Source organism: Anabrus simplex, chromosome 5, assembly GCF_040414725.1.
Source record: "Anabrus simplex isolate iqAnaSimp1 chromosome 5, ASM4041472v1, whole genome shotgun sequence".
Taxonomy (NCBI): Eukaryota; Metazoa; Arthropoda; class Insecta; order Orthoptera; family Tettigoniidae; genus Anabrus; species Anabrus simplex.
Genome location: NC_090269.1, coordinates 29,218,238 through 29,239,616, shown reverse-complemented (window position 1 = coordinate 29,239,616; position 21,379 = coordinate 29,218,238). Strand labels below are relative to the sequence as shown.

Sequence of the window (21,379 nt, the reverse complement as noted above, 5' to 3'; positions counted from 1 at the left end):
ACATGGCTGCGAGCAAACAACTCAAAGTTACTGACATACAATCACTTTTAGAAAGTGATGATCAAGAATGTAGCTCTTTCAGTGATAGTAGTAGTAGTGTGAGTAGTGCTAATAACAGTTCTGATGAACAAAGTGACGTGGAAATCGAAGAGGAAGTGGAAACAGATGACCATGCTCAACAGGTGGACTGGGTATGGACCCGTGATGGTAACAAAATAAAAAACATTCCCTGTTCGTGGTGTGAATGCCGTTGTATCGAGAAGACTAGGCAATAATCCTTCAGTTTTACAAGTAGTTTCCGAGTTTCTTGGTGACGAATTCTATTATATGGTAACTGTAGAAACTAATGACTATGCTAAACATTTGTTGAGTGATCCAAATCGAAAGACATTGCAGTCCGACTTGGCATGGCGAGAATGTACTGTGGATGAAATAAAATCCTACATTGCCTTGTACATTCTTATGGGACAAATGAAAAAGTCGAAAATAAAGTCATACTGGAGTAAAAGAAAGGTGATTGAAACTCCTATATATAGCACCATAATGAGCTACGAACGGTTTATGTTGATAAGCAGGTTTCTTCATTTTTCTGATGACAGTTTCACTGTTGTAACTGATAAGCTCCGAAAGATAAGGCCTGTCATAAATTATTTAGAAACCAAATTCATGCGAATTTACAACATGGGACGTGGCGTAGCTGTTGATGAGAGCCTTGTCAAGTTCCGGGGTCGTCTGAGTTATGTTCAATTCAATCCTTCCAAACAGGCGAGGTTTGGGTTTAAAATGTACAAACTTTGCGAGAGTGGGACAGGCTACTACTATGCATTTAGGATTTATACAGGGGATGACAAGGCCCTGAGCCCTGATCTTCCAGTTAGTGAATCTGTTGTATTGGACTTAGCACAGCTCATTATGAACGCAGGTCATGTAGTGTACTTGGATAACTGGTACTCATCACCCCAGCTGTTTCATAAGCTACTAGAAGTAGGTTTACATGCTGTTGGCACTGTTAGGATAAACAGAAAGAACATGCCACCAGATTTCAAGACAGTTCAACTACAAACAGGGTAGGCAGTAGCTCAGAGTTGTAGGAACATACTGGCAGTGAAATGGAAGGACCGTAGGGATGTATGTGTGCTGTCTACAATGCATACCGACATTTCTATGCAACAGACCAGGAAGAGGAGGAAACGTAGGGATGGTGGTGAGCAGATGATTCATAAGCCTCTTCCAATCATAGACTACAACACGGGAATGCCTGGAGTGGACAGGCAAGATCAAGTACTTGCTAGCTTTCCTGTAATGCGTCGTACAGTAAAGGGTTACAGGAAACTATTCTTCTATATTTTGGACATGACCTTATTCAACTCATATATTGTGTACCAAAATATTGTTGTGAAAAAGATGCACTACACTGATTTGAGAGTAGATGTAGCTGAAGGAATTATCAGCAGTATCAGTCTTCCAGAGCGGAGAATTTCAGGAAGACCCTCACTGGCTGATGACCCCATTAGGTTGCAATCCAGGAACTGGGCTCATTTCCCTATTCCTATTCCACCCACTGCAACAAAGCAGTTCCCCTCCAGAGCCTGTAAAGTTTGCACAAAACACAAGAAGAGAGCTGAAGTTAGGTGGTTGTGCCAAAAATGCCAGGTTCCACTACATTTGGAGGCATGTTTTCAGGCTTACCGCACACTTTTGAAGTACTGATTAAAATGTTAGGTGTGATATAGGGTTTATTAACTCATAATATGTTGTATTCTTGTATAATTAACTCCTTAATGCTCTCGTAAATAATAAATTTTTCATCGAGTGTAGCATCACTGTATTTCCATCAAAATAATCCCAGTCCCAATGCACTTTCAAACCAAAATATATGCAGGGCTCATTGGGTTAATAGGAATCTGGAAATAGTTGGAGAAATTTGTGGAAGAAAAAAAAAATGGATATTTTGAAAAGAAAAAAAAAAAAAACATATTAGGATATATCTGCTGTACGGTTAGGTCGAATTGTGGACTTATGCCCGAACGGATTCGTTAAGTGATTTATTGGTCCAGGGATCATGCTGTTTTTCTTTCAATAAAAATCATTTTTGTGCCACGATAAAGAACGCAATAACATCTTGAATGCTCTCGACCTCCATTTTGCTGTTTGAACTGCCCGCGTTAGTCATACGGACAAAGATAATGAGAATTCACAGACATAGCACTCCCATTCGCCAGTGCTAGCCTTGGACCTCAAGAAAGAAACAAAAGATGGCACGAGCAGTGGAATACAACATAAAGCAGTCCTGTCTACAGCCCGTATGTATTCCATATTATTCTCTGGAAGAAAAATATTCCATACTATTTCTTAATTTACTGCAGATTTTAGACTTTATTTGTGTAAAAGCAATTATTATGTTCTATTTGGGACAAATATTACAGTGACATTTCGTAGACATGATTGCGCATCATTAGTCCAGCCCGTGGACCGCTATTCACACAGATGCGTAACGATTGTCGTTTGTTTTCTCGCTCGCGGCCTTCTTGGAAAGGATGTTTTGCAGCAGTGTTCAGTGCTGCCAACCTCTGTACTTAGGAACTATGCTTCGAATTGTTCCCCGTTCTTGCTGCCCGCGAAGTGGATTTAGGCCCCTAGTTTCGTATATGGTTAGGATAGGATCTAGGCAAGACCATTGGTCTGGACGGTTAGGATTCTTGCCGTGGACAAGACCATTGGTCTGGACGGTCAGAAGCCCCGAAGCGGCGTTAGGCCCCTAGTTTCGTATACGGTTAGGATAGGATCTAGGCAAGACCATTGATTTGGACGGTTAGGATTCTTGCCGTGGACAAGACCATTGGTCTGGACGGTTAGAAGCCGCGAAGCGGTGTTAGGCCCCTAGTTTCGTATACGACTTGCACTTTTATTGCGCAGCGGTTGGTAACGGATTATCATCAACATACTTGACGGGAAGGAGATCACATGCCGCTTTAGATTGGCCAATAAGAATACTAGTAGTACCTACTTCAGAAATGAATATGGTGTGTAATAATCTTTATTAGGTTATAAAAGTAAAAGTGCTTCTTGGGGCGGGATGGTGGGTTCCTGGACATCGCAAGAACACATCTCTCCTCTGAGACGCTCTCCAAGTAAGATTTCACTAATTCCACTCACTTGTAACCTTACAAATTACGCCGGTCTACAGGCTGTACTAATGCCGATTGCGCTACGTAACCTGCACACTTTTATGTATCACTGTTGATATTAGACCTATTGTATTCTTACTATGTGTAGCTTTGTCATTTCTTAGAAGAGAAGTGCCGAAGGAATTTGTTGCGCAGAAAAAACACCTAATTCCTCACTATTTGGGTTCCAAGAAATTGTGTCTTATGCCCCAAAGAAAAATAAGGCTGTGGTAATGTTAACAATGCACTTGGAAGATGACAGGGTGGCGCTTCCGCAAGCGGGCCGGCATTGGTAATCATTAGTAAAGACTGAAAAGGAACGTTTTACAATACCTGGAGTACCAGAGAGGAGAGATCCTTCATCTACGCTTGCTATAATCCCACCATCCCGCCCCAAAAGACATTCTTTCTTATATAGGAAAATTGAAAGCAAGACAACATGAAAGAAGAAATTGCCACCATTATCTTTACTCCCATTGGCCAGCTCCGATCAGCTGTGAAGAAGTCTAACTTTTTTCCCGCTAGAGTTCGCATGTGCGCCACACCAACCCGCGCAAAATAAAAACACTCGCTCGTCAAGAAAAAAAATGTAATTTAGTAGCTGTAACCTATCTTTGTAAACCCAGGCCAAGCTCTGTCATGAGAACAGTGGCCCCCTTTGGGGGCCACACTCCCTTCGAGAGGCTCTTAACTATCGCCGCGGCGCATACTGCCCGCACGGCAAGAAAAAATTTAATTTAGTGGTTGTAACATATCGTCGCATTTTCTCAACAGTTGGTGACAGCATCACCCGTGTGTACAGCGAGCGGAGTGTGAGGCGCGCCATGCCCGGCCCGCTTGCGGAAGTTTTACCGATGACAGCATAGATTTGTCTACAGGTGGCCACAAGAAACCGAATATAACTACCTTTTACAACCTCTCCAAGTGTGGCGTGGATGTCATTGACGAGTTAAGCACCCCCTACACCACATCTAGAAAATGTAAATGCTGGCCAATGGTGATCTTCAGAGTTCTGGATATTGTGTGAATAAACAGCAATGTAATTTACAACTGTAACGTGCCAAATAAGAAGATGAAGTACAGTAAATTTCTGGTAGAAATTGGTTCCAAACTTGTTGAAGATAAACTCAGAAAAAAAAGCACTGAAACCCGAAATACCTAGGCATATCCACCAGAAAGCAGCCAAGCGAGTGAAGATTGAACCAAGTGATGGTTCACAAGCAGAGCCAGGTCTCAGTGGCAAGTCAAGATGTACTATGTCCCAGGAGTAAGGGCATAGACTAGGTCATTCTGCAGTAAGTGTTTATGATATATGTGTACAAAGCACATGAAAAATGTTTGTGAAATTTACATTAATGTTGAACACACGCCTAGTGAATCTGAATGAGACTTACAATGAAAGGAATTGCAATAGAAATTAATACGATTGCAAACTGAATTAACGTTGGATCAGTGATTTGCATCTGTTTGTTGATGTGTCAATAACATACCTTATACTATATTGCAGTCTTATTCTCTGTTAAAACCTCTTACTGTTTATGAAAATATAACTTTGCGTTATTTCCAGTAACACAGACGACGGGAAACTCCTGGGGGTCCGAGGACTCCCCACGTTACTATTAACGTTACAAAAATCCACGTTCCCACTCCCGGGTTAAAGGGGACGTCCTGGTACCTCTTGATACAGTATTCCCGATCTAGTGTCCCTTGAGCAGATAAATGTTTGAATATCACTGAAATCTTCAGAATTCACCAATACTAACAACACTTCGATGAATATAGCGGACAATTCAATACAATAAAAATTCAAGTTAAAGACGGTGCCATCACACTATGATGGTTGCCTAGTTGTACTTCCTCTTAAAACAATAATGACCGATATCACCACCACCCTGCAACTGGAATTCTTACGTTCAACCTTTAATACTACACTGTACTCACTTTGGTTATGATTAGTGTGATTCTTCGACTTTGCCATTGCGTCGGAGCTGAAACACAAACAGATACATTTGAGGTTATACGCCTGCACATGTTCGTTATCGAGATCTTACAACATTATCCACTCCAACATGATAAGTTAAAGCAGAAATTCAGAAAAACGTGAAGAGAGAATTAAATCGACATTGGATAATTAATATATAAGATATAATAAAATGGAAGATCGAATAGATACCTAATCAGACACTTTGACGAACCACAATGTTGTCAACAAATAACCGGAAAAGGATATGGTAGTTCGCGACTAACAAAGAATAAAAATGTTCTAACCCGGTTCTAACATATGGAAACTCCATGGCGCTTACGTTTATTCACTGAATAGCAATGGATTTTTAAAATTATATTAAACTTTTTTTTTTTTTCACGATCAGTACCTTACATCTACATACAGAGGTAATAAAAGATATAGTGTGAATTCCACATAAGGTAAACTTGTGTGTGGGCTTCAAAAATACAATAGTTAGATTATGTACATTGTTCCGGGATATGTGTGGAACGCAGAGGTGAAAGAAGGTACCGGGGTGAATATGTCTTAACTACAATGTCAAGAATTGAAATAAAACTTTAACAAAGGTTATACTTCTTTCATTATAAAAAACAAACTTAACAAATTTCCACAAGGGAAAAATAACAGTCAGGTACAATGCCAATCTAGAAACCAGATTAGGAAAAATCCAAGATTCAGAAGCTTAAGGCCGGTCTCCACTGATTAACATTTAACACCAACAAGTTAAATTTAACATGTTACAATTGACATGTATATTGTGTTTGTGTCTTCCAATTGACTTTGCATGTTAACTCAGAATGTTTGAGGTTAACACTTTTAACATGTTGGCGTGTTTTCCGCTCCAAGTGGAAAACATGTCAAGTCAATTCGTTGTTCGTGAGATGTTGGCACAGCTTCGGCAACTTCCTTGCCGTTTCCATGTCAACAGATAGCCAAACGACGCAAACGACGTGCTTCTCGTGAAGTAGGATTATAGTTACAACACTCCGCAAAACTCATTCTCTTTGTTATAAGCTACAAATACAGTACCAGTACCGGTATGCGTACGCGTGTCGTTCTGTCTGCACTATACTAAAATTTATAGTCAGAAATGGAGTGGAGCAAGATTCCTTTGGACTTAATGATATAATAGAAAGGCCTTGTTTGCAGGATGTCTCATCAAAGGAATACAGAGATAAAGCGAAGAAAGCCGACAGTTTCCGGGAACTCTATATTATAATTATTCCCGCCAGTGCATCGAAAAGAAGCTAGCGTACCTCCGCTCCCAGTACAGTCGAGTATTGCAAAAAATCAGAAAAAGTCTGAAGTCGAAGGGCGGGAACGAACGAAGTTTATACTTCATAGTATCTTGCTTTTGAAGCAATGAGCAGGATGACGGGAGGAAATGTGTCTAATAAAACTGCATTGGAAATCATAACAAGAAGCAACAGTGGCAATAACAAAGGCCAAATCTTTTTCATCTGAGTCCATTGTCCTTGTTTGAAAATACTAGACACCACTTAAATTTATTACCACAAACTGATATGATGAACTACCTACATATAAACAAAGAAAGCTAAGTTTAACATGTTTATTAAGTGTGGACACAATGTTAAATGAAACAGTATTCAACATTTAACATTTAACATGTTGATGGTGTCACCAGTTAACATTTAACACTCTTAACATTTAACATGTTGTTGTTAAATGTTAATCAGTGGAGACCGGCCTTTAGGCTTTAAGCCCCTAGTTTTCAATTTTACAAATGGAAGAAGAATTATTTAGTTAAGGGCAGTAATCCCCTAATTCATGGAGCACTTGCTCCCTACAATACAATTTCTAGCCTTCTAGAGGCACTCTTTACAATTACAAATCTTGAAAAAGAGCTAACCGGCTCTCCGTTTCTTTCAGCCTCCTCGAGGCAACTTCAAGAAATCTTACACTCTCTGTCCTTCCATGGCCGAACTTCCAATTTGAAACAGGGGTATCTCGTACACAACCTATAGGGCCTATGCGGAAACGAACAGGTTAAGTAAATGACCCGAAACACAAACTGAATGGAGGGTACTGCGCTGCAAGGTAATGAACACTTAAAAAACCTAAAGGGATCTAGGCCGATGAAACAGGGGCTATTCCCAAACTACTGAGGTGACTCGTATAGAAATTACATTAACACATTACAGTAGGAACAACAGTTAGAGAAAAACGTAGTCACCCCAAACCAAAATGAAGGGGAGCTTGAGAGGGTACTTCACCCTCTATCCCCAGTTTACAGTTAAATATTTCATAAGTTTTTAGATCAGCTGGAAGAAAATTACGTTTTAGAAAAGTTGTTACATACTAAAGAGTCGGACCTTTCCCACGGGTTAAACTGAGGAGTTAGCAAGAAGGAATAAAGTTATGTGGCCATTACCTTGTAAATGTTCTAGCTGCAGACGAAAGAGGCCGCCCGCCTCCTGTTTAACACACACACACTCAGACAGACTTAGATCAATTGGCCAAGAAACGTGAAAAGCCGCAGTTTATAAACCCTAAGGGAAGGTTCGAGATCATTCAAGACTAAACCAGCCACACCCTCTCAATTTAATTGGTCAATTTCAAAGTTACACTCAGAATCGAACAAGAAGCCTGTAATAGGTTGAAAATTAATTACAGAAATATAGAATTGGCTAGATTCAAAACTGGCGGAAAGAAAAGGTAAATATTGCCAACCCAAAATAAATGAACATCAATCAGTTACAAAAACCTAGAAATACAAAACTTTAAATTATAGGTTCTTTCACTTTGCACCAGAGGGCATGATCATAAATTTTTGTAGTGTTATCTATGGGAGAATGTCTAAACTTCTTTTGAATGGCAAACAAAACAAGGAGAAATTCACTCAGTTTAGGAAACTGTACAATAACAAAATTACATAATATTTCGGTGGTGGCATCTTCTGATTAAAGTTCCAATTTCCAGTTGTAGTAGTTCCCACATTAGTTCGATAGAGGAGTTCACTAAGGCGCTAATTTTGAATGCGCGGCGTTGAGGTGTACCTCCCGGTATATACATCATGGCATCTAGTGAATACCATTTACTCCATTATCATTTTGCTGATATTGTACTCAGTAATTTGCTTTGCTGGAACAGTTCATATGTTGTAAACATCAGTGGCTTTTTGTACATGACTTTCAGTATGTAGTTTTGGCATGTATTTACCTGAGCCAAGTGTGAATCAAGTATTCCATCCCAAGTGTTCATTCCATATTGCAGTTGCGATTGACCTAAGACAACTGTACAAACTTCAAGGTTTTTGTTGAAATAACATTTCTAATTCTGTAAAATATATATAAATAAGTTTCTATAGTTTAATGATCAAATTTGATGCATGAATTTCCATTTCACATAACTACCTACAATTATCCCTAGGTAGGAAACATTTATTGATTTCTGTGTGAAGTATAACAATTGCAACTTTCCATAAGTTGTACCTCAGTATTTTTGCAAGTTGGTGTGTGGAGTCTTAGTGTTAGGTTGTCTGAGGGTTGCATTGTTTTATCATGCGAGAAGCAGAGGAATTTTGTTTTATTTTCATTTAAAGTAGGTGGTTGTTCAGCCATTTCTGAATTATGACTAGGGTTTCTTGAGCTCTGTTGAAGGTGAAGTTTCACCCGTAAGTGTGACTACCGTGTCATCAGCATATGAGTCAATTTTCAGTTTAGCTCACACAGATCATCGATATATAACAGAAAAAGAATAGTTCCTAACACTGTTCCTTGAGGTACTCCGATTTTTACTTGATCACTTTTACTTAGGGTATCTTTTATTCTTACATTTTGTATTATGTTAGAAAAAAGCTTTTAATTAGATTTTGACGAATTCCACGAATGCCTACTTTTTCAAGTTTTCTAAGGAGTATATTGTGGTCTACCTAGTAATTTTGAAAAGTGGGTTGTGAGAGAAATTGGGCGATAATTGTTTAACTCTCCCTTATCACCTGATTTATGGATTGGGACTATGATTGCAATTTTGAATGGGTCAGGAAATTGCCCTTCATTAGTAATAGATTAAAAATATAAGGCAGAGGCTCTAGAATATGTGAACTAGTTGTTTTAAGTGTTTCACTTGAGACATTGTCATATCCATTGGCGAGTTATCTTCTAGTGCAGCTATGTCATTCATTATTTCTGTTTCTGCCACGAGAAGAAAAAAAGATTGATTGTGGTTGAGGTATTGCATGAATGTCATATGTACATACGTCATTAGGTTCTTTGTTGGTATTCATTATTTTGTCAGAAAGTTCTAAACCTATACCACTGAAATAATCTACAAATTTGTCTACAATGATATTTGGTCGGGTTGTTTCTTGCGAGTGTGTAAAATTTATGCTGCCTATATCTGAATGTCTTTTCTCCTTCCTATATGTTATATCATTTAAGCTTTTCCATATGATTTTATAATTGTTTGAGCTGACATTATTTTATTAGAATAGTACTTTTCTTTTGCTACTTTAATGAGCCTGTTTATTCCGTCTCGGCATGTTTTATGTTTCTTAACATTGTTTGTGATCTCGGCATTATTTTAGGACGCCATCTTTTGTTTTACAATTGCCTGGTGTAATTTGTCCCTTATTCTAGAGGAAGTTACGATTCCAGTTGTGATCCATGGTGTTATCTTTCTGAATTTTGATCTTACATGTCTTGTGTTAGTAGAGTGTTCCGAGATATGTTGAGTTAATAGCCCAATAGAACTACTGGTCGCTTAGTGGACATCATGTTCATTCAGGACAGATTCCCAATTTTCCTTTTTTTAGGCTTTATTTAAAGCTTCATAATTTATTCTGGCGTTGTTCAGTATTTTTCCTTCCATTTGTGGTATATGATATTTCTGGGATTGTTTTTGTATGAGAAAAATAGGACTGTGATCTGTGATACTAGTATGTAGAACATATGATTCAAAACTATTACTTCTATGGGTTTTAACACGTATGTGATCTATACATGTTCTAGATTTTGGGGTTATCCTTGTTGCAGAGTTGATATATGAAATGAAACCATTAGTACTTAAGGGGTTTATGTATTCATTTTTAATATTTTGAGCTACTGACCAGTTGGGTTTAAAATGTCTATGTTAATATCTCCTGTTATTATATAATGTGTGGCTGCAGGTAGCTACTGAAGTGTATTTCCTAGTTCTTCTATGAATATCTTTGGGCTTATGGAGGGTGATATGTACATAGCAAGTATCGAGTAACTTTCTTTATTATATTTTAAGTTGAGTAGGCTACCATTTGCTGCTTTTAGGGTATTCGCAGTAGGACCTAGAAATTGCTATATTTTGTATGATGGTTACATGTGTGTATATCTTTAAATTGTCATGTGTAGAACTAATTTGTGGGGGGTATGGAGTACTCAATATATCCCAAAATAGAGAAGGGTATATCCCTAATGAGTTGGGTTTCAGATAGTATTATAATATCTGGTTTATGGTCCAGTTGATTTAACATAACTAGCATGGTTTCAAAATTTGTTGTCATGCCACTTATATTCAGGTGCATAATTCTCATTCTTGAAGTATAGTTGATTAATTAGTTCAAGTCTTGAGGGATGTTTACAATGCCTCTGGTGACATCATCTTGTAAGGTAAGCCTTAACTCATGATCTGGTTTCATATCCATGGCCTATTGTGTCATATAATTAAAATGTAATTCCCTGGTGCACACTTCGAGAGAGAACTTCAATGTAAATACACTTATAAATCACTTGGCTCAGGTAAACATTCCCTAACTTGAATCCTCAGTCTCTATGCTTCGTAGGAGCTTCTGGTAACTCAGCTGCATTCTTGATTTGCAGTATGGAGCTATCCTCATTTTCCTCATGAAGATCTTGCCGTTCTTGGTCCAAGCGAATTTGTAGTTTGTGGGGTGTTTCCGACTTCTGGCTAACCAATATAGATTTTGGTCATGTTTTGTTAGATGTTCATTTAAATATAGAGTTGCGACTGACTTTACTGCACAGATAAGTTTCCCATGCTTCCTCTTTTTGTCCATGATCATGTTTCTTGTTTTAAGTGAATAGAATACTGCAATTATGAAAAGAATCTTCTTCCTTCCGTCCTTATATGTAGCCGCTGGGAGTCGGTGGCAATATTCATTGTCTCGGTCAGATTGAATTTCAACTCCTACTGCACCTGCAATTTGAGTTACCTAATGTCATACACATTCTGAAGGCCGGTCTCCACTGATTAACATTTAACACCAACATGTTAAATTTAACATGTTACAATTGACATGTATATTTTGATTGTGTCTTCCAATTGACTTTGCATGTTAACTCAGAATGTTGAGGTTAACATTTTTAACATGTTGGCGTGTTTTACGCTCCAAGTGGAAAACATGTCAAGTCAATTCGTTGTTCGTGAGATGTTGGCACAGCTTCGGCAACTTCTTTGTCGTCTCCATGTCAACAGATAGCCAAACGACGCAAACGACATGCTTCCCGTGAAGTAGGATTATAGTTCTTCTTCTTCTTCTTCTTCTTCTTGCGTTACGGCCTCTGTAGGACCACGGACAGCTCCTTCATGGATTGCATTTTCTTTTTCTCCTCCCAGAACCTCTTCATCCTTTCTCTTCTTCTCTCCCGCTCTTCTTCCGAGATATTCAGTATCCTCTTCTCTTGTCTACTCCACTGGTGACTCTCAATCCTTTTCCTGTATCCATCCCTATCGTTGATCTCTGGCATATTAGTCGGTATGTACTTCCTTTTCCAATTTTCCTTTTCTTCCACCTTGATCCCCAATTCTGACCAATCTTTCCGGAGTTCAACTACCCACTTGGTTCCTGTCTTTCCTCGTGTCCTCGCTGTTGTTTCCCATACTCTTTTCGTCATTCTATCCATATTCATCCTGATTACATGTCCCGCAAACCGTGCTCTTTTCAGTCTGATTTCTTCTGAGATTGTCCTCATGTTCCGGTATAGTTCTTCCCTGGGTCTCCTCATCCATCTCTCACCTCCTCTCTTAGGGCCTAGTATTTTCCTCAATATTTTTCTCTCTTCTTTCTCTAGTTGTTCCGCACCATTTCTTCCTAGTGCTATAGTCTCAGCAGCATATAATACAGCATTTCTCACCGTTGCCTTGTAATGTCTGATCTTTGCGTCCGTAGATATATTCTTTTTATTGTATATATCTCTGGTCGTACAGAAGGCTGATCGCATCTTTTTTATCCTCTCTGTTATTCCTTCATTGCTCCTATTATAGTTACAACACTCCGTAACACTCATTCTCTTTGTTATAAGCTACAAATACAGTACCAGTACCGGTACGCGCACGCGTGTCGTTCTGTCTGCACTATACTAAAATTTATAGTCAGAAATGGAGTGGAGCAAGATTACTTCGGACTTAATTAATGGAGGCTTTATTTGTGTGATGTCTCATCAAAGGAATACAGAGATAAAGCGACGAAAGCCGACAGTTTCCAGGAACTCTAAATTATCTATAATTATTCCCGCGAGTGCATCGAAAAAAATACTCGCGTCCCTCTGCTCCCTGTACAGTCGTGTATTGCAACAAAATCAGAAAAGTCGGAAGTCGGGGAGCGGGAGCGGACGAAGTTTATTCTTCAAAGTGGTTTGCTTTTGAAGCAATGAGCAGGATGATGGGAGGAAATGTGTCTAATAAAACTGCATTTCTAAATCATAACAAGAAGCAACAGTGGCAATAACAAAGGCCAAATCCTCTTCATCTGAGTCCATTGTCCTTGTTTGAAAATACTAGACACCACCTAAATGTATTACCGCAAATTGATATGATGAACTATCTATATAGAAACAAAGAAAGTCAAGTTTAACATCTTTATTAAGTGTGGACATAATGTTAAATGAAACAGTATTTAACATTTAACATGTTGATGGAGTCACCAGTTAACATTTAACAAACATTTAACATGTTGTTAAATGTTAATCAGTGGAGACCGGCCTTTTTAGAGACTGGTATGCCGGCGATTTCTAAATTATAATTCCTAGAATACTGTTCAAGATCATTGATTTGATCTTTTAAATGATTATTTTGTTCTTTGAGAGCACTGTTTCCAGCCCTGATGTTGTTCACTTCGCTGGTTAAATGGTATATGCACTTTTTATGTTCACTGTTTTGCTGTAGCAGTTCATCAATTTTTTTGGACTGAAACTCCAGTGAGCTGCAGACATCTTTCAGGATTTGCTGCTTGTTCACAACTTCACATAGACGTGTATTGCCCGCTTTGATTTTATTCTGCTGAAAAGTGTATGAAGGCGATTTAGCAGAAGTAGGGTTATGTTTGAATTGTTTACAATGCCACAAAATTTCCGCTGGATTTGACAGCATCGCCTTAGAAACAGCATATGAAACACGCGCACAGTTTAAATGGAACGTTTCACTACACTTCTCGTCACACTGTACAAAATTTTCGTTCCCCTTTAGCGATAGTTTGCAGGAACTGCACATAACATTGCTGGTATCGGGCACCATGATGTAGAAATTATTGAACATCTTCCAGCATCTTCAATCCAATATCTATACGAAACCATACAACTTTAAAGAAAATTCCACACGAAGGCATATAACTAATATTAGACCTATATGTTTAAGATTTAATCATGCGCTAACCAAATAGACTATAGACAATATGGGTGTACTGAAATACTACCGATAGATGTCTCTCACGAGTGGTACACGGTATGCGCTTGTCGATTGTCATTTAAAGCTGTATGTTTCTCGCATGGAATTGCCTAGTTAATTGATGAAGTTAAAGTTTTAATATATTGCAGTGGCAGAAAAAAAAACAGTTTTGCCTGACAATTGCAGTACTCCAATTTTCCAAAATCATTGTCAATCGTACTCACACCATCAATTTCCACTTGTTCCTCGGGAACGCAGCGCGCGGAGCCACTCGGTCTGTTTCGGCTCCCTTCGGTTTCATGAACTAGGCTAGACTCTACTAGAAAAGGCGCTCTTGGAAAGTCACGGTTTTGTGCCTGCTCTGTTTTGATGTGATTTCCAAGTTTTCTAGGCTTTTTAAAGGTTTCCTGTGATTTATGAGAGTGCCGTAGTGAGTTGAAGGTATTATTACTGAAGGGGTGGATAGGCGTAATTTATCTTGTAATTATGGGTAGGTATAATACTGTAGTTTCTGTAGTGAGTCATTTAGTGTAAATACGAACTTACTGAGGCAAAGTTGAGGTTTCTTCCTAAAAAACGCACGTAGGTCGTCAGGTTGAGCTAGGATGGTTAAGACTTTCAAAATCATAAAGGGACGAAATTGCAAGGAAAATGTCATTGCAGATTCCCTTTGCATTTTAGACTCTGTTAGGTCTTCAATTAAAAGCAGCGAATTAGTGTGCTGCAACAAATATCAGAATTTTAAGTGCGACTTATGCGATTTCTTCACTGTAAGACGTGACTCCCTTCAGCGGCATACATTCAGCATGCAAGAAAATGTTCCCGCAAAAGGTGAGTCAAAATTACTTTGTACATTATGTAAATATGACTGCGCGACACGAAGCGAGATACTTCAGCATTACTCGTCGCAACATGATATAGACGTAGTTATTGAAACTGTGGAATTTTCTGGTGAGGGTGATTTTTATAACTGGAAATATAAGGTCGAAAAGGATCATCTATGCGAGTTTGTATGCAGCAGGGCACGTTGGGTTACAGTTGCAGATAACTGCTCAAAATTTTCATTCCACTGTCATCGTAATGGTGTTTATAAATCCAGAGGGCAAAACAAGCTCCACCAGAAATTGATGGATGCTGCCTAGCTTGCATGAATGACGCATGTCATCCTTCTGTCAAAGTTGAGGTTTCATTCTGCAAAACGCACGTAGATCATCGGGCTGAGCTAGGACGCTTAAGACTTCCAAAATCAGAAAGGGACGAAATTGCAAGGAAAATATCACTACAGAGTCCCTTTCACTGCATTTTAGACTCTGTTAGGTCTTCGATTAAAAACAGCGAATTAGAGCGCCGCGATTTAATCTCAAAGAAAGATCTTCACAACATAGATAGAGATAACTGAACAACCGAGGCAAATATATATGCGAATGACAACACGAGTGTTGATTCTTGGGTGAAGAAAATGTAAGAAGTAGATTATGTAGTCTGGTTCTACAAACCTTAGGGAGTTAGTATGGATGCCCTTCCACAGCTGCGCGAAAAAGACTTTGTCTTAATGATAATGAATGGGGCGCTGATTGAAACGTTACCGTACCCGATTATGGAAATTATTGTGTTTGCATGGACAGCACACATGGGCATAATCTTACGGATTTGAACTGAAAACTCTTCCTGTGTTAGACGAGTTATTTCAAGGCTTTCCTTGCTCGATCAAGTTTTCCAACAAAGGAGATCTTCCGATTATGGAGATTTTCCTGGCAGTCATTCAGGATACACTCCGTGCTCCACTTCAACCAAATGTACTTATGTCGGATATGGCAGAAGTATTTCATAATGCTTGGTTGAAAGTTATGAAACCACTTCAGCATCGACTGTTCTGCTCGTGGTATGTAGATCGAGCTTTGAGGGATTTTTTTGCAAGATTAAAGGGCGTGAAAACAAGGCGAAATCTATAAAATCATTAGAACTGTAATGCAGGAGAGAGATGAGGCGTTTCGAAAGATGTTTGAGGAGGCTCTGCGGCTTCTGAAAGGAGACCCATACACTTATGAATTTGACATATATTTTGAGAATAATTATCGGGCATCTGCTCCAAGCTGGGCGTATTGTTATCGTCAGCACTCAGGTCTCAATAGGAACATGTACTTGAAGAGAATGCATGGAGTGATCAAAAACATACTTTATTCTAAAGGGAAACAAGCCCAAACGATTTGATATTGCAGAGATGCCAACCTTTGAAGTGGGTTATCAGTAATCTCCCCACCCCCTTCCCACCGCATAAAATTCTCGAGTCAAATCAAAAGTACGCTTCTCTATTCTCGATAATTACACCACTGTTTCCCTACCTGACAGCAATCTATTCCAAATTATATCATATTACACAATAAAACTTTGTACATTACCTGTTAGTTCTGTGTTAAAACATACTTTGTAGCTTGCTTCACACCCAGCAGCTGTTGCTTTTCAATGTAGGTTTTCTTCAAAACATCCTTTCCTCTGTGAGAACATTTTTGTCTTCTGCACCATAACAGATTCCTGTATAGATGAACTTAATGTAGGCCTGCATTCTCTGAATTTTCCTATCAACAATGAAAACTCTTCCTGTGGGAGAGTTGATGTCAGGAACACTTAATACTGCAAATACAACATTACTTAAGGTTTTATAGTGGAAGAGACCGAGCAAGTGGCAGCGCGGTTTCGGGCACATAACTGTCAGCTTGCGTTCGGAAAATACCGCCTTAATTAAGGCCACGGTCGCTTCCTTCCCACTCCTAACCCTTTTCAATCCCATCGTTGCCGTAAGACCTATGTATGTCGGTGTAATGTAAAGACATTTGTAGAAAAAGTACAGTGGAGAAGAGCACAGTAGAGAGCTTCTTCATTCACAATGAATTTCACTACGCTCAGATGTAGTTAAAGGAAGTAAAGATCGAATAAGTATTGTTGTCATCTTACAAGCAGTGAAACGAAGAGGGTTGAGAAGTAATTCTAGAAAATATTGGGTATTTTCCATATACCCTTTTTTCGTACACATTTTTTGTGATAATATCACTTTTCCGTAATAATTTTCATTTCAATCGTAATGCCATAATCGTAATGTCTACAGACAATAATATAATAATCCACGAGGCATCCAAATAAGCCTCCGTGGATCAGGCGTCAGCACGCCGGACTCTCACCGCTGGGTTCCGTAAGAATTACGGACAATCCGTAACAGTTGGCACATCTGATATTGCCATCCATGCTCAAATGAGGTATCTAAGAGACAAACTCTACGATAGACTTATTCCTGTGAATAAAGGTAAAGTGACCTCAAAGCTTTCGGCCATAACGCAACGCCACCGACCCTAAGAATCCAATATATGACAATGGTGTGTGGATAGTGCAGTCAAAACATTCCAACGTAGGTACTGTACGAAATAAGGCGAATGGGTGAAAGCATGTACAAATGCGAATTGCATTGTACAGAGTGCGAGACATGCCTCCACACATTCACTTGCAGCTGTCTAGATTCAGTAATCCAATTCAGTATAAATGTAAACACATTCATTTGATATACAGAATAGCAAGTAGAGAGTCTTCCAATGCAGCTGAGTCTACAGACAATAATATAATATTCCACGAGACATCCAAATAAGCCTCCGTGGATCAGACGTCAGCACGCCGGACTCTCACCGCTGGGTTCCGTGGTTTAAATCCCGGTCACTCCAAGTGAGTTTTCTGCTGGACAAAGCCGAGGTGCGGTAGGTTTTTCCCCGGGTATTCCGGTTTTCCCTGTTATCTTTCATTCCAGCAACACCCTCCAATACAATTTCATTTCATCTGTCATTCATTAATCATTGCCCCAGAGAAGAGCGACAGGCTTCGGCAGCCGGCACAGTTCCTAACCTCGCCGTTAGATGGGGGTTTCATACATTCCATTGCTGTCCGGGTCGAATGACGGGAAACAAGCTGTGGATTTTAATTTTCACGAGGCATCCACTACAGATCAACAAGAACTTGCAATAATCCAAGAACTACAATGCCCTGGAGCAGCAAAGTACTGTGAGAGTAAAGCGAAGAGGCGGGAAATGTTGCTGGATAATTTCATCCACTTCCTAAATGAATCTGAACCTGACGAAGACTTTGACAATATTGACAATCGTCTGGAAAATATATTGCCAACTATTCAGGCCCGCAAATCTGCATCCTCACTACCTCCAGTTTTACCAACAATGAAATCTGAATTTGAAACTCAGAGAAGATTTAAGCCTACCGAGGAACCTCATAAAAAGACGTCATTACCAATCGCAAAGTTTACAGCCACAGAAGAGCAAGACATTGCAATGAAATTACTGTTACCTTAATCTGAACTGATGTGATCAAGATAGTAGGCAGTAAGTAGAAATATGTGTATTGTAATTATTGGGAAGAGTGTACTTCAAAACTAATTCTCCATTAGATTCTAATAGATCGGTAATTAATTAGTGAAGTGTGTGATATGTGAATTTCCAAACGCTGACATTCATATAAATAAGCTTAAAGTAGATGAGCTGGAATCATTTTTCTTCAGTGGGGTTCATCGAACTGACAACTGGACTTCAAGTCCTAAATGTAAGATATTATTTATTTTTCAGGGACTTGAAACGCTTTAAAAATAGAATTAATTAGTTAAAACTTCAGATTATAAAATTATACAAACATGTACGGCGTCTGAAGGCACATATTTTATTTGTACTAATACTCGAGACTGAAGGAAATTTATAGTTAAATGTGGCGCGCTAAGCAGCTAGCAAGGGCCACATCTACCGCGAAAACTGACGTACACAGTGTATAATTCGTAGAACCGAAGAGAGCTGAAACGGTCCGAGTGGCCCCACACGCTGCGTTCCCGAGACATAAGTTCAATCTTGCGCTTCGTAGACAGGACCTAGTAAATAAAATATAACATCAGTGTCTGCTCGAAGCATTATGCAGTTGAAGATTTTGTCATTACTGAAACGAGTGAATGACATAATATATTATAATTAAGAAATAATTTTATAATAAGTTAGTGACGTTCTGATTAGTTAATATGACCTATATCAACCATTTTAGTCGGGCTGAGTAGAGCGCCACTGGCCTTCTAAGTCCAACTTGGCAGATTCGATCCTGGGTCAGTCCGGTGGTATTTGAAGGTGTTCAGATCCGTCACCCTTGTGTCGGTAGATTTACTGGTACGTAAACGAACTCCTGCAAGACGAAATTCCGGCACCTCGGGGTCTTCGAAAACCCTAAATATAGTGAGACATAAAAACAATAACACAATTTATTATTACAGGTATCCAATTAGCCCCCATGGCTAACGTGGCAGCGCGCCGGCCTCTCACCGCTGGATTCCGTGGTCAAATCCTGGTCACTCCATGTAAGATTTGTGCTGGGTAAAGCGGAGGTGGGACGGTTTTCCTCCAAATACTCCGGTTTTCCCTGTCATCGTTCATTAGCAACGCTCTCCAATTTCATTTAATTTCATCTGCCAGCTATTAATCATTGTCCCAGAGGAGTGTGGCAGGCTTCGGCAGCCGGTAAAATGCCTATCCCCGCCGCTAGATGGGGCTTCATTCATTCCATTCCTGACCCGGTCGAAACAGGCTGAGGATTTTCATTTACAGTATTATTGAATAATTTTAGGTGAAAGATGAAGACTTAAGGAGAACGCTGTACCTTCGATATTTTCATGGAATGGCACCGGCACGTTTGAAATAATCCCAAGAGCAAGAAGATTTAAAAGTAGGGAAGCATCCATAACACCGTGTGCGGTGGTGTACTCTGAATCACAGAGTGCCCTATCATTTAATACTGGAGCACCATCGATTTCAGACTTCCTGAACACGAAACAATAATTCATCAATTCCAAATTTAAAATATTAATATTTGTTTTATGACCTGAAATAAGGTATTGAAACTCGCCCAATGAAGAGAAATTCTATTCAGTAGTACTGGATGTAGCCTCTGATATTGAACTCGTACCAGTATCGTGCTTTATGTACACCTATAACATAAATATATATAACGCATGTCTTCAAAAGGTCATTTGCACTTCAAGAATTCAATCTTAACAAAAAACACTGAAAAGGTTGCTACTTTTAGTCCTCTTTCAATCAGTTCGCTTCCTTCCGGACAATTTTCCGCCCTTTTCCTTCAATTCCGTTTTCAAATTCGCAATCGTCATTGCACCTATATTACTTCCCATCTCTTTCAAAACATCAGCAGAATAAGGTAAGTTCATTTTCATGCATTTAAAGTCACAGTTTTGTTTCGATGATCATTATTTAGAAATACTTCATGTAGCCTAAATCTCATATTAAACAATCGAGAAATGGGAAGCGCATACTGTGTATTACCATTACGCTGCCTAGTAGACAAGTTTTGCGTGATACGTCCCTATACTGGCGTTGCCTACATTATGCACTCACAAGGCCGTAAAAGAGACGTTCTGAGAAACGGCTCGGTGTTGTACGAAAATTCACCGATAGATCGCATTGTTTAGACCTGTTAAACTGTAGGGTTTTATAAGGCGGGGATACATAATTCATCACACTTTAATTGAATTAATAAATATGACACACTTATGTTAACAAGAAAAGATTAACTTCACCTTTTAATAAACAATTACTTTAATAATGGACGTTAAATACCTGTAAATACTCAGCCCCAGGATGAGAATCGTAATTTTAGCACTTTACGACTCAGAGGTTTTGTCATGAAATTCTTCACGAAATCAATGTAATTTGTAACATTTCTTGCACGATTGTCAAGTATTGGTTTGAGGAACTTCGTTATAATAATGTCAGGGAGTGGCTCGTGATTACATTCCTCACACATACATGTTAATATGAATTTGGAAACAACAAACAATTTCAATTTCCGAAATGCACTCGCATTTTGTACATAATACTCGTATATGGCATGCGAATTGAATTTATGAATCTTAAGAAGAAAACGAACTTTTTCGATGGGTAATGCAATATGCCTAGGTCTTATGACTGAATTAGACACATCAAAGGACTTTGGTATTGACTCCCGAAAAAAGTTGCTCTAGACAGAACGAGCACAGTGCGTTGTCCCCGGCAATTCGACCAAGTATCCATCTGCCATAGCCAATTATGTCAGTTCTATTGAGACTGAGAATACGAAAAGTACAAGTAATGGCTTATTTACTTTAGACGTCTTATACAAGAAAATAAAATTATTTCTAGATGATACATGAAAAGTCAAGAAATTTTAAAATTGCCTACGGTAAAAATTTTGAGTTATTTTCTGCATCTCTACCTCGGAACGTTGCTACTTGATGGAATCTAATGTCTTGAACGTCTTCCTTTCTGCATTACTTACATCCGACATATTTAACATGGCAGTTTTTAATATTGTTTTCATATTACAAGCATGATCTCATTCATCATGCCATTAAATCCACATTTCCTTCGCAAATGACTGAATGTTGTACTTATAAATTTTCTTCAGTCCATTTCTGCTGTATAATAGCGAGTGTGGCGTAGAATTCAAGCCATATTAGGTCCTGTTTCATCCTGTATTCATCCTCTATAAAGAACGGTTCTGTACAGAGCTCGCACAT

General features: G+C 38.9%; 1 protein-coding gene across 2 annotated transcripts in view; it reads right to left on the bottom strand.

The window, feature by feature from the left end:
• Positions 1 to 21,379, bottom strand: part of RpL29 (ribosomal protein L29) — a 158,722-nt gene that overhangs the window by 17,901 nt on the left and 119,442 nt on the right. The window contains exons 1-2 of one of the 2 annotated variants that reach the window (XM_068228009.1): positions 5,341 to 5,447; positions 5,109 to 5,155 (exon numbers count right to left, since the gene is read on the bottom strand). In XM_068228009.1, coding sequence (XP_068084110.1) covers positions 5,109 to 5,145 — 37 coding nt within the window. In that variant the 5' untranslated portion in view covers positions 5,146 to 5,155; positions 5,341 to 5,447. Of the gene's footprint in view, positions 1 to 5,108; positions 5,156 to 5,340; positions 5,448 to 21,379 lie in introns of those variants that run through there. The other variant, XM_068228010.1, reaches the window with a different exon arrangement.